Genomic DNA, 25,925 nt, shown 5'->3' with positions numbered 1-25,925 from the left:
CGTTGATTCGTGATTGATGTTCAAACCTGCAGCACTGCAGCTGTTGCCGGGAGACCTCTCGAGAAAACACATCTCTGAATCTGAGTGGTCCATTTCCTTTTTCCATCAATCACTCAGTCAGTCAGAGTGAGGTTCAGATCTGCTGCGGTCTTATCTGTATTCCAGGCTGATGGGGAAATTCAAGTTTGGGATTACCTCTGACTGCTGACCCGAACCCATCACAAGCAACCGGCCGGCCGAGCGCTTTCATTATCTTCACGCTCCAACAAAATCTTTCTCTCGAGCAAGAAATCGTTACCAGCATATCTAAAACACTGACTGTGCACGCTTTGTTTTGCATACGTGAGAAATTAAAAGCTGGCGTTGGGGGGGAGTTATTTGTTAGAGGAGTCGATATCTTCAGCCTTCTTGCAGGCAGTTGTCTGCTTCCTGTATGGACTAAGGGCCCATCCATATGCAGATGGCTAATTTGTAGTGTTTACAGAGGAGCATAGAGGGGGCTGACAACTCATGAAGAGGGCTGAAAGAGCTGCCTTCGTGTCACCCCAGGAGCCCGGTGTTAAAGCCAGCTCCACCAGAGCAACAGCATAAGTGTCCAATCTGTGTTTGCTTACCCGTGGACACCGATGGCTGAGCCCTGGCCTGGGGCCAATAAATTCTGCCTTTTTTACAGGCTCTGACAGCTAACAGGCCATTGGGAACAGGGCCCCAATGACACAGCCACTCAACAGATTAGCACCTCATCAGCCTCCTGCAGCTTCGAACAAATATGGTGCCTGCCTCCTTAAGGACACAATAAGGCGGCCACATCTGAACAACCCCCCAACAAGAAAGCCCCTTCCCCTCTCCAGCCACAAAACTTCCCAGTCTGGCCACAGCTGCATGGTGGAGGCCCTGCCCAGCCCCTGAGCCCACCCCTACCCCAATTGCCATGATGTGAGTATTTCAGGTGAGCAAATATTGCCACTTGCCTGAGAGTTCAATGACCATTCCTTTCAGGGGGGGGTTGCGTATTGCGCCTGCCTGCTTTGCAACAGGGGCAGCCTACATTTTGCCTCACACAACAACCAGATCTTAGGATGGGTCAGGGGAATTCTCCAGGCACAGCTGGAGTCAGCAAATCAAACATACCTACATGGCTCATCTGCATTTTCCCAGACGAGGAAACCATTCCCGGCTTTCATTTCCTCTCTCCACAGCTTTTACAACAAAAGGATGACCGGATGTCCTTACAAGCCACCACACACACGGCTTTCACCTCCTTCTTTTCTCCAATATACAGTCTAAAGTGATGCCAAAGCATTTAATTAACGTATTATACAACCTTTTGGTAAATTTCAATTATTAGTCAAACGTTAAAGATGCAGTTGATCTTGTGAAGCACTCCCCACCCGTGTGTCCAATACACACCGGCCTCTGCGGAGGCATTCGTTTACCACCCGGGTCTTAATGTGAAAAGAAGAAGGAAGAGTGCTTTTTGGGAGTGATGCCCTTTACAGAGGACACAGGAAGAAAAACCGGAGCGGCGTGGCTAACGTGTGGGTTACAGCCTCTTCCAGGCAGAGTGCACTTGACTGATAAAACGACAAAGAACATAATGCAGAAACAGGAAAATCAGTTTAATATTAAACACCGATCTTGATCATTTCTTTGGCATTTGTGTTTTAGATTATTTATCACAGTCAGCATTTACTTAAAGTTCATTATTTGCTGGTCATGTCTGAAAAACAGCTGTGTGAGGACGAAAGGCCACCAGCTGAATGCCACACCAACAAGTCCCTCAGATAAAGGCCAAGACCACAGCTGACCAGTACAGGACCAGCCTAGGTAAAGGCTGCAGCCAGCTGTGTATTGGATCAGAAGATGATGTGTCAGTGCAGAGTGAAGACCACCTTGATCCCCGTTGGAAGTCAAACACAAGTGTGGGTAGTAGTGTCCTGGGAGTGAAATAGAACTGGCCCAGAGAGCAAACAAGAGCCATCCCCATCTCTCCCCCCAAAGCCCAGCCCGACCTCGTCCGGGTGATGGGTTTTTCCGTTGTTCTGTTTGTTTGCTTGTTTGGTCTGAAGCTCACGGATCCCCAGCATGGAGCGGAGAGGAGAAGCGGATGACACGGAGCAGAAGCGAGAAGAAGCGGCCGCGGATGGGGGGTTGCGAGGGCGCGTGACACGCGGACCTCCCCTCGAGGTGACGAGAGACCTGCCGAGAAGCTACCAGGCAAAGCTGCTCAACAAATACACACAGACGCCAGGATCAGGGCAACAAAGGCAGATCGCTGTCTCTGATCCTTCAGCAGATGTTATTTCTGAGAGGGATCTTGTAGCTCGGTCTTCATGTGTGAATTTTATATCAGCCTTTCAGATGAGTCTCCAAAAGAAGCTTCTAATCAGCTGTGATGTGTGACTGATAACACTGTAGTTTCACTATATGCAAAGGCAAATTCTTAATGTTATAAACTGTAATACATTGATTATATCTTTTCTCATTTGTAAAGAAATAATAATCTGCCGGTTCTGGGATCATCTGTTTTCAGTAAGAGCCACAACCAGCCTTCCTTTCAAATTTCAGTGGATAAACCAACAGAGAGTGACACCTCCTGGCAGCAAAGAGAACAGTTTTCTCTTTGGATACAGACAAAGTAAAAATACTGACACTACTTAAGACTATCTAACAGTCTTGTTCTTCCATTCTGATAACGTCTCATAACGCCGCCCTGTATGATTAGCACTCTGTATTCGACCGTGGCTCAGGGGGTTGGGAAGCGTATCTGTAACCGGAAGGTTGCCGGTTCAAGGTTCGATCCCTGGGCTCTCTGTCCTGGTCGTTGTGTCCTTGGGCAACCTACCTACTGTTGGCCAGAGGGGCCGATGGCGCGATATGGCAGCCTCGCTTCTGTCAGTCTGCCCCAGGGCAGCTGTGGCTACAACTGTAGCTGCCTCCACCAGTGTGTGAATGTGAGAGTGAATGAATAGTGGCATTGTAAAGCGCTTTGGGTGCCTTGAAAAGCGCTTTATAAATCCAATCCATTATTATTATTATTATTATTGTGTTCAGTAATGTCATCCACGTAACTTCTGTGTCCTGTAGATCAGCGGTCCCCAACCCCCGGGCCTCGGACCGGTACCGGTCCGTGAGTCGTTTGGTACCGGGCTACGAGAGTTGAGGCTCAGGTGTGAAATGTATAGTTTTCAGGGTTTTTATCGGTTTTCAGCGTTATTTTGTTATCGTTTTTATCGTTTACTCTGTTTTCCTGGGTCTTTTCACGTGTGTTATGAATAAATTTTCTTTTTTTCGGTACCGGTACTAGTTTTATTTTGTTGTATTTATCCGCGACACCTTAAAGGCCGGTCCATGAAAATATTGTCGAGCATAAACCGGTCCGTGGCGCAAAAACCCATAGAAAACCCATCAGAACTGTGCAACTTATGCTAAAGTCATCGTACAGTTTCACAATAAATATGACAGCAAGTGTTTAAAGACACTTTATAAATGATTTGTTTCTGGTTTGATTTTTCCAACAAAAATTCAAAAGCACAGTGTAAAACTTTAGAAAAAATCCAGCTTCTGTAAAAAGTTTAATGTACTTTCCTTATTACACCTCTGTAAGCTACACAGGGCCACGAATGGCTTCTACAAAATAATAAAGTTGAGCTCAGAAAAAGGAGTAACACGGTTAAATGTTAGGGTTGAAAAAGTGGGGCCACGACAGGTTAAAGGAACGCACGAATGACTGAAACCTTTACACCTCTGGGCAACCAGACGAGGGAGACATTGCCTGTTTTTTGCCTGATTCTTCTTACGCTGTATCCTCTAATTTAACGAAGACGAGCTACACTTTATTATGAGGTACGGCATGCCGTTTGAAAGAGAATATATGTTGTATTCGGGCCTGTTCAGCGTATCAGAGCCTCTGTGTCCCCCCCCTCAGAGGTTAACGGGGTCATAAGGACTGCAAAGGAAGTCCACATCTTGAAAGCATTCATGCTAATAGATAGAGGTGAGCAGTATCATGTATCCTTAGAGAGAGAGGAAAAGAGAGCTGCAGCAGGGATAATTGTGATTACTTCACAGTCTATATCCAGTGAAGGAAACTTCAAACACTTTTCTAAATTATTGACAGCTGTCTGTTCCCTGCAGCAGTTTATTGTGGGCCTACCTTACAATAGGCCCGTCCATTACACTGGAGCTGATACTCGAAGGGATCTGTGATAGCTTTCATCCCGAGTGTTTTCAGAGTTTTCCACAACCCCCGTCCTCACTACCGCCCTCTTTAACTATGTCATTACTCTCTTGTGGTGAGTGGCTGGCTCGGTAAACTGCTCGGTGCGGTGCAACAATCACATCCAGCTGCTGCGAACGGGATCCGACACGCAGGCGCACACTCGCACATCTCGATGAATCACACAGAAAACTACGAGCCGCCGCTGCCTCTGCACACATCCAAAGCCCGTCTTTATCTTTTATTGCACCTGGAGCCGTGTTCTCCAGACAGCAGGTACATAACATAATACACCGCTAAAGAAAGCAGAGAGGATTTCAGAAATTTACAAAATGTTTCATTTAGGGTTTTTTATTTCATTGGTATGTACTGAAATATACAAAACACTGACACCTGCCAATCCAGCGGCAACAAAGACAGAGAAAGGAAACTGGAACATACTCCCAAACTCGCTCCCGTGTGAAATGATCGGACAACATAGTGAACGTGGAACTCCTGATATTTTGTTCTGTTTAAAAGCCAGTTTTGCCCACGTTGCTGATGAAACATTTCAGATAGCTGGGTTGAGGTCGAATAGTCATTTTTTCAAGGAGGGTGTGACAAGTGTTGGTTGGATTCTCTGCTGAGGAAAGGTGACGTTTAGGACACACGCTGACCTTCATTTAAGAAATGTGGGGACACAGCGGCTTCCCATAATTCAAAGCGTTGCATCGTTAGATCAAAAATCATCTTATGCCATAACATCCTAATATGTTTTTATGTTTTGAACCTTTAAGAATATATTAAAGCGAAAGAGTTTGAAGCGTTTGTTGAAAATAAAGAATACACTAAAATGATTAACTGTGTATCATCAGACTGAGCTTGACTGCTTTCACAGCTGAAGACAGCTCAGGGAAACTGGAACATCTGTTTAGTTTGAAGAACAAATAAAAAGGAACAGGACGAGTAACCGTTCTCAACGTGACAAACGTGTTTTTCACTGCGATGGGTAACATCCTTTTCCCCAGATACGCTTCCCAACCCCCTGAGCCACGGTCAGGGGGTTGGGAGGTCGCCGGTTCGATGACCGAGCTCTGTCCTGGTCGTTGTGTACTTGGGCAGGACACTTCACCTACCGCCTACTGGTGTTGGCCAGAGGGGCTGATGGCGTGATATGGCAGCCTCGCTTCTGTCAGTCTGCCCCAGGGCAGCTGTGGCTACAACTGTAGCTGCCTCCACCAGTGTGTGAATGTGAGAGTGAATGAATAGTGGCATTGTAAAGCGCTTTGGGTGCCTTGAAAAGCGCTTTATAAATCCAATCCATTATTATTATTATTATTATTATTAAATATTATTCATCAAATGTGATTTCAGGAACTGTTGTCAGGGGCATTTGGCCCTGGTAGGGTCTGACAAGGCAAACAGGTTCTTGGTAAGAGCACAGATTTACATTTACCCCTATGAAACAAACATCATGGGACAAGAGCTCAGGCCTGAGCCCATGGGGTCTGGCCATGTACTCGCCGCCCTGTGAGCCTACCGCCCGAAGGAGGCGCCACAGGGTCGATGTGTGGTTGCTGAAACGGCAGACTGACGTGGTAGCAGCCATGATGCTGAATGAATTATCAGACTTGGTTACCTTGGGAGAGTTTAAGTCTGTCTTAAAGGAACGAGAGAACAGCTCTTTTACTCAGTGTGATTGTTTTTAACGTACTCTTAATTTGATCTGTTATTGTATATTTTACACATGTTGGTGTGGGATATTGTATTTGTTTTAAATGTTATATACCTATGTGGTATGTGACTTTTGTTGCCATGATGCCAGGTCTCTCTTGGAAATGAGATTTTTAATCTTTTACCTGGATAAATAAAGGATTAATATTAAAAATAAATGATGAGGACGCTGTACCAATCTGCTGTAACGAAGAGAAATCTGAGTGTAAAAGTGAAGCTGTTGATTGGCCACGAGCTGGGTAAGAATGAGATCGCAGATACAAATTCATACAGATTCCTTCTCTCACCCCAGCCAATCACAGCAGATGGCCCCGCCCCTCCCTGAGCCTGGTTCTGCCGGAGGTTTCTTCCTGTTAAAAGGGAGTTTTTCCTTCCCACTGTCGCCAAAGTGCTGCTCATAGGGGGTCATATGATTGTTGGGTTTTTCTCTGTATCTATGAAGCGCCTTGAGGCGACTTTTGGTGCTATATAAATAAAATTGAATTGAATTGAATTGAACAAATGGCAGAAATGAGCTTCCTCCAAAGGGAGGCTGTGCTCTCCCTGAGATGGGTGAGGAGTTTGGTCATTCAGGAGCTAGTTGGGGTGGTTTGTGCTTCTAACTAAGATGTTTTCTTGGTGCCTACTAGAAGAGGTGTTTGGGGCACACTGGGGGAAAAGTATCTCTGAGCTGGCTTTGGCATGTCTCAGCCCTTACAGGAGCTTGCTGGTGACAGAGAGGTCTGGGCTCTCCTTAGAGCAGCCAGTGGGCGGATGGATGGATGTTTATACAGCCAGCATAAAAGCAAAGGGTGAACTTGATCTTAATCAATATTATTCATCATCGAGTGCTACACAGCCTAGCATGGATGCACCAGGTTCTCTGTGAACTCTCACCTTTCCTTCACCTTGTGATGTTTTCTTAGAGAAACAAGAACATAGGACATTTTTTTGACTATTCGACCGCAACCCCGGAGAACATCAAAGAACACGTCCCAGCACCGGAGCGCTTCAACGGTCACATTCAAGAAAACAGCAAAAGTACAAAAATGCGACGCCGAACAAAAAGAGTCCGCTCCTTGTTGTATTGCATTCGACTACACTTCAGGGTTACGGCCTTCACAAAAGATTCACAAAGTCAAACAAGGAAAACAGTTGAAAGGAAACGTTGTGACATATTTGGTCAGGGTTCGTTGGTTTCTCTCTCCGAGAGCGAGCCGATAAAACTCGCACGCTACTAGCTGCCGTGAACAGATCACACTCTGAACACACGTAGGTTAAAAACACCTGCTGGGATCTGAGACAAAGGAGCTAATACTGCGTGACACCGTTACTTTGAATATTGGCGGGAAATGTAAAAACAGTTTGCGCTCTGTAGCAGTGAATAGTGTTTTCTATTCAGTTGCTATGGAAATTGGTAATATAGTGCAAAAACCTACCACGATTACTAAAATACATTAAAAAACCCAGAGAAATCTGCGTGATAGTTCCAGTTTCATGCCACAGGACAGTCTCACAAACAGTTTAGAAATGAGAACAAACTCGTGTGTTTATTCTCAGGCTGTAAATCCCTTGCGAAAAGTGCCCTTTAATCCCGGCGTGCGCGCTTCACGCCACTCCTCTTACATCACGAGCACGGCCTCCATCCAGAACTGTGTTCATAAACATTGTTCTGCTAGTCCTTAAAAAATGAACCAAGATTGAACAAATTCATGGAATGTTTTCGTATTATTATACACAAAGGAAGCGGGAGCACTCGCCTCCCGTGTCAGCGTCTTAATGCGTTTCTGTGACACGCATCTCCGCCTGCGTGTAGCGGTGCTTCGCACTACAACCTCTGCTGGGTTTTCCCACTTTTCCAGCCTCTCCACCCGACCGGCTTATCTCTGTTTCGAGAGTTCTGGAGGGAAAACCTGCCGCTTTCAAAGCTTCGTGAAAACTCTGTGAGATACATGTGGTGCAGCGAGTCTCCCGCTCCACTAGGGGTCCTCCTCCATGTCGTCCAGGTTGGGAGCCATGATAAAATGTTTCGGGTAAACAAGACTGTGCTCGTCCGCGTACTCCTCCCAGCGCGCGTCGTCGCTCTCGTGGGTGATGTAGCGCTCGCCTCGCCGCGTCTCAAACTCCCTCAGGTCCAACCACGTCTGGTAGTCCTGACCAAAACACAACAAAAGTCCTGTCAGTCAATCTGGCTGGCAGTTTTCACTCCCTTTACTTTTCCCGCTCCAAGTCTTGACCACGTAAGCTAAACGCTGTTATTGACACAGTGTACTGATGTGCAGGGACAGCGCTGTTGTGGTTGTTTGACTTCTACTTCACCACCAGGAAGTTTAATGGTGACACAACCACGAGTGGGCGGAACCTTTAACTCTATTCATGTTTTCCATGTTCTGACTATTAATGTTCACACAACTCATCTGTAGATTATTTTAGATGAAGGGAATTGATGACTTGACAGAATTATGACTCTGAGAATGAGCTCGAATTGCAATTTAAAGAGAGGAAAAAGCAAATGTGTCATACCTGTAACCAGGGATGGCTCAGACACTTGTCCACGCTGTACCTCTTTCTCATTTTGACTTGGAGGAGATTGTTGATCAGATCTGTGGCTGCGGAGGAATCAAGAGTACAAGAAGTGTAAGTGAACAAGATAAGTCAGAGGTGGTTTTGAGTTAAAGGGAACAAGCAAAAAGATATATCTATCAATTTTACCGCGTAATATTCTACATACAGTGAGTGGGAGGAGGTGCAGCTTGGGCAGTTGGGGAGATTTGAAAGTGATTCATTTCAACCACAGACATCAAAAAGCTGATCTAAAGTTCAGATGACCCAGACGTGTGGGTGGGGAGGAGCTACATGTGTGAATATCATTTATGTTACAGGTGCAGCAGGCCGCCAACGGCTCACAGACGAGAAGGTCAGATCAGATCAAACATTTCTGAAAGCAAACAAACAAGTAGCTCTTTGTCTTCGTACCCTCTGCAGAGATGTCCTTCCAGGGCGTGGGAGGGTACATGAAGGCCGCGTTCTGGATCTGATCGTTAATGTCCTCGTCCTCGTTGAACGGGAACGTGCCGCTCAAGCTGACGTACACGATCACTCCCACCGACCACATGTCTAAGGAGCGGTTGTAGCCTTTGCTGCGCAGCACTTCTGGCGCGAGGTAAGCCGGCGTTCCTACCACCGACCGCCGGAAGGACTTCTCCCCGATGATACGGGCGAAGCCGAAATCGCACAGCTTCACCTGGAGAAGAAAAGCGGCGTGGTTAACGTACACATGCATGATGCGTGCAAAACACATAAATATATATGCTCTCACCTGAGGGAAAGGCTCTGCAGAGGCCAGCAGTACGTTCTCGGGCTTCAAGTCACAGTGAACAATGTTTTTGAAGTGCAGATGTCTCAAGGCCACAAGGATCTGTTGCAAACACACGAGTCCCATAAGCACAGATTCAGCTAAAAAGATCAAAACTGTAAAGTCTGTAAAGCGTGCGCTGTTTGTGTGATGTATGGAGGAGACTCTGTGGTGCTGCCATGTGGAAAAATAGCAATATAAACACACTAATGCCCTTAAATACTTGCATCTTTACCAGCACTGCCATATAAGGGACACGTGATCTCATCTCATCTATATTCACAAGGCCTATTGTAAGTGAGCGCTGCACGCACGTCTGCCCGTGGCCCCAAGACCACAGAGGGCCTGGCTCGCCGATCCTGACCCCGGCTTTAACAGAGGCCCCCCCGGCCACATCTGAGCCGAGCCTGCCGCAGCTAATGGGGTTGTTGTTAATGGCCCCGCTCCCGTTTGGTACCCGAGATCCACGGAGCCTGCTGCTCCTCTAATCAGGCCACAGAGCCACCAGTATACTGAAGGCTATAATCCACAGCCAGGGAGGAGGCCGTGATGCCACGCAGACCAAATCCCGTAAACAATCCCCTCCAATCAGCTCACCACAAGAATAAACAGGCCCCAGAGCTGGAGCGCAGACCCATTACACCCCCAAAATAGGGCACAGAGAGAGAAGGGGAGGACGACGCAGCACTAAGAGGACGAAACGTGCAGCAAAGGGCAGAGAGCCGCGTTTCAGCGATGCAGACCTGCGTCACGAGGAACTTGGTGATCCGTTCGGGCAGTTTGCTCTTCTCGCTCGACAGGATCATCTCCAGCATGTCGCCGTGCAGCTTCTCCATGACGACAAACACCCGCTCGGGCGTCTCAAACATGCACTCCAAGTTAACGATACCCGGGTGATGCAGATTCTACAGAGAAACAGATCAAACGAGGAATACGCTAAGAGTAAATGCAAACCTGTGACAAATGTAATGAGCGGATTTCACTCTGTTATCAGTGATTACCTGTAATATGGCGACCTCATTCCGCAGCTGACTCTCCTGCTTGGTAGGAAATTTCATCTTGTCAATAACCTTGATGGCCACATCTCTGCCGCTCTTTCTGTGTTTGCCTGTGTTTGCCGAACAGAAAAAACATCAGTTCACAGCACAGACGCTGAATATAAACTGTTCCTTTTAATTAAAGCGCAAACATACCTCCATACACGATGCCAAACTGGCCCGATCCCAGCACTTCATCGGAGAATATTTGGTACACCGAGGCGATATCCTACACGGGCGTAATTCACACCGTTAATTTTCCTCTGCTCGTGGAAACATTCGAGTTAACTTTCCATGCCGAAACAGTCACGTCATCTTTGGTTTTTGGCAAAACTGCTGCCCTTCCAAAATGTTTTTCAGGTATTGCCAAATATGCAACTTTCACTAAATGCAGAAGTGGAACCGAGACGAAAACTCCGCAACCAAAAAATGAGTCTGCAGCTTCCCCATTTCTGCAGCGCGAAAGCTTCCACTGGATGTTTCGGCGACAGACGCACTAGGATACCGTTTCTGATCTAACCACAGCAACTATTTTAATAGCGTATGAATGCATACATTTGCAAGCTGTGCTGGGAAATTGTGCAACGGCATCTAAGAGAAAAAAGAAGCTCCACTTACCACGTTCTCCTGGACCTGGCAGTTGGACACAGATATGCTAATAGACAGCTCTTCTGCAGAGGGAAACACATGACATTTCCACATTTAACAAGTAACACAACATCACTCTGCCAATGCACAAAGCAGACACTAAATTCTTAAGCAACTGTAAGCAGAGCTTGCTCAGATACCAGTATTTCTACTTTTCTAAAACGTGCAATCTTATCACAGCTGCACACAATAACTCACAGCCCCACATAATGAAGCATTTTATTACACAATTGGCTATAAAATTGATCTGGAAAGCTATCTGTGACTGAATGCTGAAAGTATGCAATGCATTTCAAAACTGGGGATTGAGACAGCCGCAGAAACTAATTCTGCATTGGGCAGAAAGCCGGAGATAAAAGCCAACAGCAAACTTTCTGTGAGGTAATGCTCGACACAAAGAGGGAACTTCACTCTCAGACAATGCTTTGATTTTTCAATTAACAGAGACAAACACATCCATCACGCTGTCATCTGCAGATTAAACGTTTCATCTACTGATAGTAAAGTGCGGCTTAGTTCATTAGTAAATGAACGTAGTGAGTTTGAGGTCGGCTTCTAGCGTCTTTTCTCGGGTTTTCTCGTGTCACGCTCGTTATCAGTTAATCTCAAACTGCACATTTCTCATTTCTCTCTGGGAGATATTATCGCTGCCCTGACCATCAAAAGCTCAGTTTCCATACAGTCATGTCACTTCACTACTTACACTACTGTCATCCCCAAACAGTGACTTCACAGCCCCACTTCCTTTGGCCTACAGACCCTGAGTCAGGGCTTTCCCAGACTAGCAAAAGTTAACCGAGGACATCAACTTTAAGGTCATCGAAGTAGTTTAAAAATCGCCTACGACGGGGCACAGAGAGCCTTATTCTTTCTATATGAGCAAACAGTTGTCGTTTGTCACGGCCGCGACGGGTAACAAGCCTGCTAACCAAAGACACATGCACGCTGATTTCATTCCTACAGACACAAGATAAAAAACAAACAAGTTTTTCATCCGGATAAATTCTACTTACTGTGATCTTTGCCTTGGCCGGCAGCACTGGCTACACTGGGCTGAGGCGTGACGGGCATCAGGGCCTGTCTGATGGCCTTCTCCCAGCCTTGAGCCACCTCCGTGCCGACTCCAGAGGCGGCCAGAGCAGGGCTGTGGTAGTGACTGCCGTTGTTCTCCCCTACATAGTAGACCATGGTGGCTGTGATGATCTCAAAGCAGTGAGGGTTGCTGCCCTGAGCCAGATTGCTGTAGTCTCTGCACAGCTCCACCTGGAGGATCTCAGACAGAGGGATTTCCTGTGGAAGTGTGGAAGGAGAACCGATAAGAAAAGCAGACGAAACGTAAAAGAGCACAATCTGCATTTCTCAATGAAAGCTCGAGCTTCTGTCTTTCTTAATGTTTCAGCCAGTAAACAATTTATGCAAGTCCAAAAGCACATGAACGTCTGAAGGAACCAAAACAAACAGATACACTTCCCCTCCACACAGCGCTGCACATCTAAAGTGCTGGGATGGAGTGGTGGAGAAATAAAATCTCCTGTAAACTAGAAGAATATGAAAAACTACTTTCTTAGATCAAAAACATGTGATGCTACTAAATGAGCAAATCCACAATTAAGCAATGATACACAAAAGGTAACGACAGAGGAAGTAACACTCACACACGCCGCACTCAGTCGTCCCCGCTCTAACTTTCTGCCTTCCTCTTCGCCTGACTTGTGAGCACAAACAGAAAGCGGAGCCGCGCTACACTTTAAAAGTCCCCCCCTCGCCCGTCTAACTCGCTGTCAAATCAAAGGTGGGAGGGCCGAAATTACAAATACAGACAACTTCCAACCAATGGGGGCTCAAAGAGGCGCACGCCGTCTGCTCTGCGTGGCTCACCACACAGTATCAGATGAAGTGCTTGTGGTTAGCAGGGCCCGGTCACGTGAGCGCGCTCTGCGGCGGCTCGAGCGGTTCCCTGATTACAAGGCAGGGCCAGCGAGAGGCCCCGTCTGAGCACGAGGCGCTGGCGCTACCACGAGTCACCGAGACAAAAGACGAAGCAACTACTGTTCCCCCGCGGGGTCGTTTGTGAGTGGGCGTGTGCGATACTGTGACAGGGAGAAGCCCCCTCACCCCATGAAAGCTTCTTCAGAGAAAGCCACAAGTACAGGGGTCTCATCTTCAAACGAGTAGCTGTTATGGCTTCCAAATGGTGAAAATGGCTGCCATGCCTGGCGAGCGAGCCACCACGCGACCGCCACTAATCAGATTGGAGGTATAAAGAAAAGGAGCGGGGAGGACGGCGGCCACACACTGATGAGCAGCAGGCTAGAAACTGGGAGGAATGAAAGGAAAGAGCTGGAGGCAGACGGCTTTCCGGATACCAGCGGAGCTCATGGAGAAGCGGTGGTTTCGGTAGAAGACCCCCTCCCCCCAAAATACTACAGGAAATAATTTCACGTTATCTGTCCCAGATAAAAATCCTCTGCTCTGAAGCAAGAGGCGAAGACCAAACGTTGGAGCTTAGATTTACAGCAAGCCTTCAATTAGCCTCCTGAAGCTTTTAAACATAGCTGAGTGCCAAGTTGATAATAAAGAACCACATAAAGCTGCCCTGTAAACACACCCGAGGAGTCGTCCCCGCTGAGGCTTCCTCTCCGAGGATTTAGTGGCCGGGGACGCAGGGTGTGACAGAATAATTGGGAGAGGAGGAGGAAGGAATACAGTTTTTCCAAAACTTGCTTCACAACAAACGTGGACGGAGAAACAACAAAAAGAAGGCGGGACAATAAGCTGTGAGCGAGACCACCTGTTTGAGACTCAGCCGAGGTGGAAACTCTGCCCCTGTTGCAACATACCTCTGACCACAATCGAAGAGGTGTTAAAGTCTCAAAACGCACAAAGCGAGAACAACAATAAGATAATTACACGCTCCATCCTACACACGACACACATGTGGAAGTCTTTACCTTGCAGCCTGTACTTCCCTCCCCCAGGCCTCACTGTGTAATTACTCTGCTATTAAGCCCCTGCGGCGGCGTAATGACTGACTACGGCGCTGCCACCGAGAGGGAAGTGTCACACATATTCTCCTCAACTCCGTTTACACGTTTAAACCGTCACATTTCACTCAAAGCAAACACTGAGGATCAGAAAAAGAATCAACAGATCCCAGCGTGACTTTTTAGAAATGTTTTCCCTTCCCTAAAATAAGAGCTCATCAAAACTCTTTTGTGTGACAGACGCCGTCTGAATGCTGACATTTTCTTCAAAACCCCATTTAAATGTCCGTTAGTGATACTGAGGATGATGAAACGCAGAAACTCCGAGACGGCGACCCTTTCGCTTCACGCAGCGATGAGACCAGGCGGCGTTGTGAAAAACCACAGGGGGATTTTCAGTGGGACGAAGTGACCTCAGGGTAGTTTACAGTCGTGAAGCGGCAGCCTTCAGCTGAGTCACGCGGCTGCCGCTCGGTAGATTTTATTTACATATCACTCATAAGCATGACAGACAGCCTTTATACCTGAATATGAAAACACATCTTTCCTAAATGACACGTTTGAATCATAAGACAGTCGAGCGGGTGGATTCTGTCTAAGCACTGTGGGGATTTTCATGATATAACTCTGCACAGACTGGACGCTGCTTTTCTGATATTCTTATGAATAACAGTTCGTCGCACGATCGAGCCGAAGCCGTGGTTTTCCAAGAACACGGCACAAATAATAGTTTTAATCTTACTTTGTAGAACTTGGCTCCGGTGTCGTTCTGGAAGAGACTCAGGCTTTTGCTGTCCAGCCTCCAGTAATGCCTCTTCCGCTGTTAAATGGAAACCCCGAGTTAGTCCTAGCGGCAAAATATGGACCACCTACCGATATTACGGAAGTTCAAAATTTTACTTCACAAGGAAAATACCTCGTGTGCTGACTTCAGCACATGTGAACAGTTTCCCCAGCATACATTTAGGGCAGAGCCGTTTCAGGCTAAGCTCCTCTGTTGGGCTTTGGGGTTATCAGTCTTACCAGGTTGTCCCTGCTCGTGTAATGAACCATCCAGCCCTCCTTCACCACCGTGGAGCTCCGCCTCTTGGTGTGTTTGATGGACTGGACCACCCGCATCAGAGGGATGTTGGTGCTAGTGGAGGGGCTGCAAACATAAAAGGAGGTTTTTTTATTTAGCGATGATTATCACAATAACCGTAACTCTCTTAGAGTTATGATTTCATTAGCGAAACACTATTCAGAGCACAGCAGGTACTTCCTGAGACATCCCTAAGTTTTACGTAACACTGTTGGAAACATCAGGCTGCTGCTGCTGGAGAATAAACAGAGGAGTTGGAGCGTTAGACCTAGTAGTTAAAAAATAACCCCAAATTCCCCAGTTTGGATCAGAGAAGACAACCTTGAATGTCTTCCCCTCCTCTTCTTGTTTCTGATCCCTTTTTTCAACTGTTTGATTACAGTAGAGTAGAACAAAAATACAAAAATAACAACAGAAACCAGGACTGTGTAGTTCGCATGAACTCTGACATTCATCCCACATCAGCTGGTAGATTAGCCACCTGATTGGCCAATCCCGTGTCTGACTTGTCTTCTAGGAATAATCCTTGAAGCTTTTTTCTGAACTGAACGGTGTCTGTTTTATGTAAGGACTGCCTCGAGAACAAAGAAGTTAGTGAGGCTGATTTCTATCCCTTGAAAAAACCCACAAACTATCCTAACGGTCCCCAAACAGCAACTTTACTGACATGAACTCAGGTCAGCGTACAGGTGAGGTCGCCAGATGTCGTGTTTATGAAGGAAAGAGTTGAGCAGTCGTCCTTGTCTCTGGTGTCACTGGTGCCTCTTAGTCTCCATGGAACATCAAACTGTAGTTTTGGCCTACAGCTGGATTAACCAGTATGTTCATACCTAATAGTCTTGATGGGCTCTTCATCCTTCTCCCTGTCCAGCAACGGCGAGTCCATTTCAAACATCCTCTCATCCGGAGTGGATGGTTCATCTGGATCATCCATCCCTCTGCCACAATCCATGTAATTGCTGTCTACCTCCATTGTATCCATGGTAGTGTCTGAGTCCGGCCCGGGGCTCGCTGGCTCTGCACAAGAACTTTTATTAGAATTAAATATGAGAAATAAACAACTGTCCGTTTGGAAGATGATGTAGAACTTACCTCCATTGAAGTCCACCTCACCTAAACAGTCTCTTGGTACCTTTGAAGCACAGCGCTTATGGCAGTTGAATCTGCAGTCTAGGAAACAAGATGTTACAATAGTTATGGTAAAGCGCTGCTGTTCCACGTCGTCTGGAGCAGAGTCTTCATTGGTCGGCCTACCTTTACACTGCATGCCCTGGCGGAAGAGACCTTTGAGCAGACGCTTGCAGTACTGGCAGATCGTAGGACGAGTGTAGGTGTGAATGGCGAACGTGTGTGGCACCTTAACCCGTGTCTTTTCCATCTTGTCCATCCAAATAGGCCGGCCGCTCCAGGACGGGATGCGCTTCCCTGCCTCCTGATGGGACCTCTGCTGCTGGGGTTGGATGGGAAAAGGGGAAGACGGGGGTATTTGGAAGAATTAAAAACCATATGCAGGAAGGAAGAGAAAGAGGAAAGATAAATAAATAAGATAAAAACAGAGGTTGAAGAGAAGTGACATTCCATGTCTCTATTGCCAGTCTTGGCAGCCGGGGGTCCTGGCCGCCACCCGGCACACAATGCACCCGACCCCTATGGCGCCTCCTGCGGGTGGTGGGCCTGCGGGAGGATGGGCCCATGTCTCCTCTTCGGGCTGTGCCCGGCCACCAGACGCTCGCCCTCGGGCACCCTGGCTCCAGGGCGGGGCCCCGGTAACCCTATCCCGGGAAGGGTAAACTGTTCCCTCGATGTTCTTTTCATAAGGGTCTTCTGAATCGCTTTTTGTCTGGTCCCTCACCAAGGTAGGGGACCAGGAGGGACCTGGAGCCAGACCTCCCCGGGCCTGGCTCCAGGGCGGGGCCCCGGTAACCCTATCCCGGGCAGGGTAAACTGTTCCTTTTCATAAGGGTCTTCTGAACCGCTCTTTGTCTGGTCCCTCACCTATGGCCACGAGCTGTGGGTAGTGACTGAAAGAACGAGATCGCGGATACAAGCGGCAGAAATGAGCTTCCTCCAAAGGGTGGCTGGCCTCTCCCTTAGAGATAGGGTGAGAAGTTCGGCCATCCGGGAGGGGCTCAGAGTAGAGCCGCTGCTGCTCCACATCGAAAGGAGCCAGCTGAGGTGGTTCGGGCATCTGACAAGGATGCCTCCTGGGCGCCCCCTGGGTGAGGTGTTCCAGGCATGTCCCACCAGGAGGAGGCCCCGGGGCAGACCCAGGACACGCTGGAGAGATTATATCTCTCGGTTGGCCTGGGAACGCCTTGGTGTTCCCCCAGATAAGCTGGAGGAGGTGGCTGGGGAGAGGGAGGTCTGGGCCTCTCTGCTTAGGCTGCTGCCCCCGCGACCCAGCCTCGGATAAAGCGGATGAAGATGGATGGACAGAGGTAGAAGAGCCTCAGAGGGCTTTTTACTTCTATTGGTCCAAACAAGACGATCAGATTTGTCCCTCTTGCCACACATTAGAGTTTAGTTGTGATTTTTGGTGGATAAATGGAGCCGTGTGGAATCTGTCAGGAATGGAGTTTTCTTCACTTTTTGCCAACAAGTGAGCAGATACATAAACTTGGACTTCTATGGACTTTTAATGTCATTAGCATAATTACATTTCCTGGTGACCTTTTGGAGAGACAAAGACAAGAGGGGAATATCTCAGTGTGGGCTTATGCAAAAAGGGTTTCGTAAGACCTCGCTGAGGATCTCTCCACAGAGCTCTGTGCAGCACAATTCAATTTTCTGCATCAGTGGTATTCTACAACAGGGCCCAGGAGGTTCGCTCGTGGAAAAGAGCCACATTTGATAAGTTTAGAAACATTTAACAGCGGAGACAGAGCCTGTGAGCTGCATGTGGATTGCCTGCCGCACATACTTGCTCCGAATATGTCTCTCTTCCTGCTTCTCTCTCATTTGTCTTCATTTTTTCCGTTTAAGACAAAGCTTCAGTGAGTTCATTTTACATATGGATAAACGGTAATCCTCACATTTTCCCTTCTGTTCAGAGAATTCGCAGCTGCTAAAATTCCTTCTTTTTCTATCCGATCACCTTCATCCAGTCACACTCACAGCAATCCGAGCTCACCTCATCCAGGACGACCACTGCATTCTCAGCAGGTAAAGGTCGGGGGACCGAGAGCGATGGTCCAGGCAGTGAAACATTGGACAGTCGCCTCTTCCTCACACCACTACAGTTATTTGGGATCTTGAAGGCGCAGCGCTTGTGGTAGTTTAGCCCGCATCCTTAAGAAAGCAAAAAAAAAACAGATCGCATTAGTTCCCGAAATCATGGAAAGATGACATCATGGTAAGAAACGCAGTGAAGAAACGTCTCGTTTTGCAAATCAGCCGCAAGATGGTCCTGCTGATAAACAGGCTCAGCACGAGAATTTATGGGCAGGAATGTTTCACTGGTGAATAAATCTTCTGTCTTTAAACTTTATTCGCTGTCAGCGGAGAACACGAGAACATATTTCAAGTATGATTCAACAATGTGAAAAAATGTAAGGAAAGCGAGCGTGACACGAGTCCGCTGGGATCTGAATGTCAAGCATTTCAGCGGCTACTGTGCCTGCGCCACATTGTTCTCGTTCGCCTCTATATCTCCCTGATACAGTCACAAGGTCAGATATGTGGTGTGTTTTTGGATCTGTGTTTGAGTGCGGATACGGTAAAAAGGAAGGTGCAGATAAAAGCAGAGTTCTTGGGAATTCGGTAGAATTGATCCAAGTGTGGGTGCCGCTGTGTGCGCGAGCGTCTAACCTTCGCATTTAAGCCCCTGCCGAACGAGACCCCATAGCATCTCGCCACAGTAGTCGCAGAAGGTGGGGGCCTTGTAGGAGTGGACGTAAAGGGCATGGGGTCGGATCTGGAAATCTTCAACTGTGGCTTGAGCTAGAAAAGCAAACACAAACAGAAAAAGAGGTAGAAAATAGAAAAGTTCACAAAGAAACTTCATCATTAAAGATGAAGAATAAATATTTTTGAATAGAGTTTTTAATGCACGTGAGCTTGCACAGGGAAGATCTACTCTGCACTGCACATAAACACGGATGCTATGTCTCACTGCTGCAGTAGAGGGCATCACATCTGCACCACACGAGCGTGATCGAGTGATAGGGCGTGCCCGTAAGACACCAGAGACGTGCATTTTATTCCTGTTTGTTATTAAGAACCGAATATCAAATCAGCAGAGCCGTGAATGTGTCTCTCTTTCTGTTTCTCTCTTATTCGTCTTCATCTTTTCCACATTTCTGTGTCAAATGACACACGGTGAGTTCGCCGTTGGCAACAAGACTTGGCTAATCACGGCTGTGAGTCATCAAAGATGTGAAGATGAGTAAGATAAGGCTCATGCTGCCAAATATCCCTGAGTGTGTGACTGTGCCTCCTCTGTTCCTGTGCAGTCACTTATGTGGCAGCAGTGACCGACGAGGGGACGCTTAATATTTACTCTTGGGTTAAGCAGCAAATGTGCTAACGCCTTTTCATTGTGTTTGCCGATAAAAGCATTTTCAGCTTAAAAAACAAATGTGAAACGTCCTTTGCTTAAAAGCAGCATTTGATACGAGTAAAGGCAGTTGGTTAAACGAATCCGATCTCTTAATTTGAGCAAAGAATGCAGGACGGGTCAAACGGGAAAGCAAACGTTTTGATGTCACTGCTCATAATCCCTGGAATGGAAAATATTTACAGACTTTTGCAGGAATATTAAAGATCTGAGACAATTCGGGGCGGCTGTTGAGAACTACAGTGGCTGGTTGGGTGATGTTGGCAGTTTGGGAAGAAGAGGAGAAAGAGCCGAGCGAGGTCACATGTCGAGAGGCGCGCACAGCTTTCTCGCGCTGACACATGAAAGGCAGCATTCATGAGCTTTCTGCACATGCGTCTGCAAAACAACTGGCCGCTTCTTAGCAGTCGCAGTGTTACGTAATGGTTATCGTGCTAATAAGTATCAAACAACTCCAAACATAAACTCGACACGTTGTTTTTTCGGAGCGCTTCTCACGAGCGGCGGGGCCTCGCATGAATGTGCTATCTGTTCGCTCGGAGGCGAGTTTCCATTCGGAGTCAAAAGTTTCCATGTCACAAAAACAAGTTAGTTATATTTATGACAAGCAGAAGGTGTTGTAAAATATCGATTTCACGCGGCCCGTGGCGGTGAATAAGGGGCTTGTGAAAGTGGGTGGAGTGAGAAACAGAACAAAGGGACACTCGGTCAGGCCAAACCTCAAACCTCATGGGCCGAGATGGCCCGCGCAGCGTCCGCCCCGCACATCAGAGCGTGTTTACACTCTGCGGGTCCACTACAATCACTTACTGCAGGAAAAACAAGCCTTTTTCTTTGAGCTCGCAGCCAAGAAAAAGCCACTTCTGCCTGCTTCTTGCAGAGAAGGAGATATTCAGACCGTCCTTCTCCCACAGCCGCACGATCCAAAAACAAGCTCGCCGAGGAAAAACTGAACGGAGACGAGGACGAGTGTTTCACACGCAAAGATCAAGCGTCCGACATGCAAAGCGCCTCTCAAAAAGAAGGTCGCGTTCACAGATTGTGAGATGAAGCATGTGTCCATGTGTAGCAAATCTGAGATCTTCTACAGCCGTTTTCAGCAGGTATGTCTCAGGTTATAAATCGCCCGGCTCCACTGTTGGCGCTAACACCTGCAGACGGATTTGTTCAGGTAGGGGGGGATTAGGACGAGAGAAAGCGGGGAGGGAATTGCGAGCCGCAGAGACTGACACAAAAGAGCACAAGACAAACACAGACAGAAACAAAAAGAAGGAAGTTCTCCAGTCTTTAGTCTACATTCCTCAGCCTGAAGTATCCTCAGATCCTGAAACTATACAATCATCCTCTGACTAAATCCCTGCAAACAATACTGCCAGCCCAGGAGAGAGGGGGGGGCTCGGCACAGGTGGTGTCAGGTGCTTCCCAGTGGAGGCAGATGGAGCAGCAGCACAGATTGGAGCAGAACAGATATGCTAAGCCATTTGTTGGTCTCAGCACCGCAGAGGAAGCCGGCTCATTCATCGCAGGAAATAACAAAGAAAAACCGAGCACCTGTGTCGTTTTACAAAGGTGGAAAATTATGGAAACTCAAATGTCACACAGAAAGCAACTGTCTGCTTGTATTCGTTCACTAATGACAGAAAATTGCTCAAGACTAATATTTATTTTGGGCGAGCACAGAGGACGCTCACAGCAAGCATCTCAGCCCCAACGGGACCCCGAACTAGACAAAAGACGTGTTTATGAAGGTGTGGCAACGACGACTGGGCCCAAAATTTAAAAAAAAATAAGCTGACTCGAATACTTGAAGCGTATTACTTTCAGACCATTGTTTAGACTTTGCAAACACGTGGTTTATACTGCTCGGAGGAGTTTTATATTCATTTTTCTCCTGTTTTGGAAGTCTAGAAGTCTAAAACAGCAGCAACGCTGTGCCAGCAAACACACTGCACTGTATCACAGTTTGTATGTAAGAGAAGACTGAACAAAAACTGGGCAAATTGGAGGAAGTGCGCTGCCAGATTTAGAAGAATTTGGTTTATAGTATAATCCTCTAAATACATGAACAAGTCTGCTGCTGGGTTTATATTAGGGGAGTCACTGCAGGTAAATGGGTCACAACTTCCAACATATACCACGAGTACAGCAGTTTATCACGTACGCTAAGACAATCATCCGTCCTATTAAAACCACTCTATACGCTGATGTCTAAGCTGCAAACAAGACACGTTTATTTTCCCAGAACAGAAATATGAACATTGGATGAAGCTCAAAAATGTTTGTTTCCTTTGTTGAATTTAAGATTTAAAAAATCTCATTTTATCGCTCATAAATAAAAAATGATATCAAAAGCCAGGAAAAATAGTTTCCACCATGTTTTTAGGAACAGGATGTTCAGTGAATCTGTCTTTGAATAAAAGGTCTACAAACCCTCAAAATCCTGAGAATATGAACAGAAATAACGCTGCGGAGCTCGGATGGATGTGAGATATCTGCCTTGGATAATGAGCCTCTGTATTTAGAATTATGAGCTGTAAAATTACACACATTTTTTCTAAAAAGCGTATTTATGGTAAAAAAAAAATGTAAGTAACAGATAGCATCATCGTATTAATACGATCACTAAATATGCAAATCAAGCAATCAAACAAGCTCAATAATTCTACATTAATTCTGCATAGACCCCGTATAGAAGAAGTGCAATAAAATAATTATGTTTGAGGGCCAGTGTTGGTCAAGTTACTTGAAAAAAGTAATCAGTAACTAATTACTGATTACTTCCCCCAAAAAGTAATCCTGTTACTTTACTGATTACTTATTTTCAAAAGTAATTAATTACTTTGTTACTTAGTTACTTTTTAAAAACACGATTTACACCCTGAATAGGTGATAAAGTGATAGATCTTTCAGCCCAATTCTACTTTTTCTGCATAATCATCATACAAAATGTAATCAAATGGAAAAGTCTCTTTTTAAAACTTGTTTTATTAGTTTTAATCTTTTAACTTTATGCATCAAGCAAAAATTTAATTATCTGCAACATTCTCTGACTGGAAGAAATTTGTTTAACATTTAAACCTATTTTCTGCACATTCCAGCACATAAAATAATTTTTTTGTGTGTGTTTACACTCAGTCTTTCAAATAGATGCAAGTAAAACACAGCAGAAAATAAATAAAGTCAAAGACTAGCGGTCCTGTTGCTCTATTTTCACCTGTAAAGCAGGAGTGGGGTAGGCGGAGGTTTACCCTGCTGCAGGTGTGCAGCGGTCAGTGGAAGAATCCGCGAGTTTCTCTGTGAGTTTCCCATTACGTCGTAGCTACTCGGTGCTTGTTTGGAAGTTTAGGGTTTTTTTCGCTGTAAAAAGAAGTTTTCTTCCCACGCACAACGGACACTAATGTTTTTGTCACTTTTTATGGAATCAAACTCAAAGTAAGGTCAGTACTTCCACGCTTTAAACGCTGCACGCTCATACTCTCTCTGCACTCGATATATGATCCATTGTTGATCTGCACACAGCTGTTGTCACGAACCTCGCACTCGCTTACGTCACTGTTATGAGACATTCTCGCAAAAAATCACGATTTTAGTAACGCAGTAACGCAGCGTTCCTACGGGAAAGTAACGGTAATCTAATTACCATTTTTGCAATAGTAATCCCTTACTTTACTCGTTACTTGAAAAAAGTAATCGGATTACAGTAACGCGTTACTGCCCATCTCTGCTGGAGAACTTCAAGACATGTTGTTGAAAGAAGACGGTCCAGTCATCGAATAAGTGATCTGTGCTTTTGCATGAAAAAACTGTGTTTGCATAAAGTCATCATCAGTGGATCAAACTGTAACACTCTGTGTCTGCAGCTGCATTTAATTAAAATCAATCAAAAAATGTCTCTTTTCCTTTACAAATATACCAACTAACATTTCACTTAATGCTATTTTGACCTCTTAAATTAGAGGAAAATGTGCACACACCGTACAAACACGTTTACGGTAAGGTGAGAAATGACATCAGACTGCTTTGCATACCAGAAAGCACCACCTCAATGAGGTCTCCTTCGTGGATGTCTTCAGCTGCAGTCAGCCTCTGCAGGATGTTCTCATCGTTTAAGTCGTGGCGGAATAGCAGGATCTTGTCGTACATGCCAAAGAAGCCGCACTCCGGGAACTGGAGAGAAAGGGAGATACAACAAAAGAAATAAGCAAGTTTAATTGTAGGCATAACAAATACTGGTAAAGTATTTATGGTTATGCTCTGCAGTGGCTCAATATCTAACACAGAGCATTTAAAAAGGTGTGGATCAGCCAGTTGTCTTGATTCTTTTTCAAGCACGCACACACTCACATTATGTCATTTCCAGCAGCTTACATCACCGCTTGCGTGCAGTATTGTGAACCCAGTGGCTCAGGAAGAGAGCCCCTTTCCTCCCTCAGAGTAATCGACACTATATCCTTGGAATAATTCAGTACAGACTAATTCACGTGATCAAAACGAGCGGCTTGCATTTAAACCCGTGTGTTCTGCATTGTGCACTTTGACTTTTCTGAGTCATCTATTAAGACGAATCGATGACGTGTCTGCTTTTGTTGAAGTGTTTCCGCTGGATCTGAGCAGCTTTCTGCAAAAAGATAAATCACCTTCATCCAAGCATGTCTAAAACGCCCGACAGCAGCTATCGCCGCTCGCAGCGTGTTGACCAAAACAAACCTTGACAAGCTGGTCGTGAACTGCAGCTGAGTGTGCGACATAAAGTCACGTGACCAAGGAAAGGGGCGGGGTAGAGGGTGGGAGAGGTAGACGGGGAGAAGGAGGAGGTAAACATCCTGAGAGGAGTTCAGAAGAATCAGCATACAGGAAGTGCAGCGCCAGTCAATACTGAGTCACTTCCTGTGGTGAGGGCAGCTCATAACCTCTTAGAAAGCCGTGTTCTTGTCACAGGGAAAGGCCTATAATGAAAATATCCACTGTGCACGCGGCGAAACGGCAGAGTTTGCCCAGTGTTGTCGTGCTGTGGCTCCGCCGCACGTCTGTCGTGTTTAAAAGGAGGAAACGCCATCAAAAGGTCAAATCAAAGTGAAACTTACTGAACATCTACTTGGCAAGGATCTCTCCTCTGTGCTCAGACTTTTCAAAGCTCAAAGGAGAAATGCGCTTTGAATACCAGGAACCTGCGCAGCATAACGACACATCTGCACACCTGACACTGCGGAAAAAGTCCAGCGACCCTCAGTGAATTTTCAAAGCTGTCCCTGCACGGATCGGGAACTGTGACGCTGTAGTTTAACGCCGAGGCAAGAGCCCAGCCTTGATGCCAAGTAGGTTGGTACTGAAGAATCCACCAGCTGTTTCCCCCTGAACCAGGGTCACATTCAATGGGCCACACAGAACAATGCCGCTGTGTCCTGGGAGTACCAGGGGTTGGTACCGTGTCTGGGCACAGGACACATAAGACACCTGGTGGCTTATAACTGCCAAGAAACACAGAGAGAGAGAAAGCGAGACAGATTGATGGCCCGGGGAAATCATGAGTGAATCACATGACTTGTGTCAACTAAGCCTGAAGGATGAAATGCCTAAAGGTAAAAATTTAAACTCTGCAAAGCAACCGATAACCGATGGTGCTTCAGTCAGTAGTGGAATACAGATGCATGGTAATAAAGGAGCTGGACCCCCCAACATGCACTCGGCACTCCCACTGTGGAGGGGAACAGTGTCCCCCCGGGGGAAGTTATACGGCAATGGTTTTTTCCACTGAAAGGCCCAACAGTGGGGTGCTTACAAAAGCATTCATGCACTTTCAGCAGGCTCGTTCCAAGAAAAATGTCTTCTAATAACAAAAAATACTCAAATATGGTAGTGTGCAAAAGTCTTGAGCCACCCCTCATTCCCTCTCATGTTCTTATGACATTGGCTGCTTTTTCACCCATTTTCACAGGAACGTTATGGTTTCCTTGTTAAACCACCACACAATCATTCGAGCATAAAAAGAGCGCCTAAATCAAGAAATGGACTTAGTACTAGGGATGCAACGATACCAATTTTTTCAAACCGATACGATACCGATACTTGGATCTGAGTACTTGCCGATACAGAGTACAAAAACCGATACTTCTACCACACACACACAAATGCAGACAAGTTTTATTTTATTCTCTGCCGATAAAAAATAAAATCTTAATAAAAATGACCACAAAAAAAAAAAAAAAAAAATTTCTTCGCTTTTCCAAAACCTGAGTTAAAGTTGGCTGTTCCACACTGCTGACATTTTGTTTAGCCTAGCTACAGCAGCCTCCAGTTTCTCTTTTTTATCTAGAGCCGCCAGTCTCACTCGCCTAACCCTGTGCCTGTTTAGTG

The 25,925-nt window shown here is 46.3% G+C and overlaps 1 protein-coding gene across 2 annotated transcripts in view; it reads right to left on the bottom strand.

Moving 5' to 3' along the window:
• Positions 1–4,554: 4,554 nt before the first annotated feature.
• The window catches only part of prkd3 (protein kinase D3), a 39,519-nt gene continuing 18,148 nt past the window's right edge, over positions 4,555–25,925 (bottom strand). Inside the window, exons 3-19 of one of the 2 annotated variants that reach the window (XM_087832830.1) lie at positions 23,600–23,738; positions 18,824–18,955; positions 18,147–18,304; positions 16,271–16,466; positions 16,109–16,186; positions 15,847–16,033; positions 14,959–15,082; positions 14,678–14,755; positions 11,965–12,241; positions 10,922–10,974; positions 10,460–10,532; positions 10,268–10,374; positions 10,010–10,171; positions 9,231–9,329; positions 8,888–9,155; positions 8,435–8,520; positions 4,555–8,064 (exon numbers count right to left, since the gene is read on the bottom strand). In XM_087832830.1, coding sequence (XP_087688956.1) covers positions 7,891–8,064; positions 8,435–8,520; positions 8,888–9,155; positions 9,231–9,329; positions 10,010–10,171; positions 10,268–10,374; positions 10,460–10,532; positions 10,922–10,974; positions 11,965–12,241; positions 14,678–14,755; positions 14,959–15,082; positions 15,847–16,033; positions 16,109–16,186; positions 16,271–16,466; positions 18,147–18,304; positions 18,824–18,955; positions 23,600–23,738 — 2,391 coding nt within the window. In that variant the 3' untranslated portion in view covers positions 4,555–7,890. The remainder of the gene's footprint in view (positions 8,065–8,434; positions 8,521–8,887; positions 9,156–9,230; positions 9,330–10,009; positions 10,172–10,267; positions 10,375–10,459; positions 10,533–10,921; positions 10,975–11,964; positions 12,242–14,677; positions 14,756–14,958; positions 15,083–15,846; positions 16,034–16,108; positions 16,187–16,270; positions 16,467–18,146; positions 18,305–18,823; positions 18,956–23,599; positions 23,739–25,925) is intronic. The other variant, XM_087832831.1, reaches the window with a different exon arrangement.

This window comes from Neolamprologus brichardi, chromosome 19 (assembly GCF_056152115.1).
Source record: "Neolamprologus brichardi isolate AB-2024 chromosome 19, ASM5615211v1, whole genome shotgun sequence".
In the NCBI taxonomy this organism is placed as follows: domain Eukaryota; kingdom Metazoa; phylum Chordata; class Actinopteri; order Cichliformes; family Cichlidae; genus Neolamprologus; species Neolamprologus brichardi.
The sequence above is the reverse complement of the archived record's forward strand: the minus strand, read 5'-3'. Positions and strand labels throughout refer to the sequence as shown.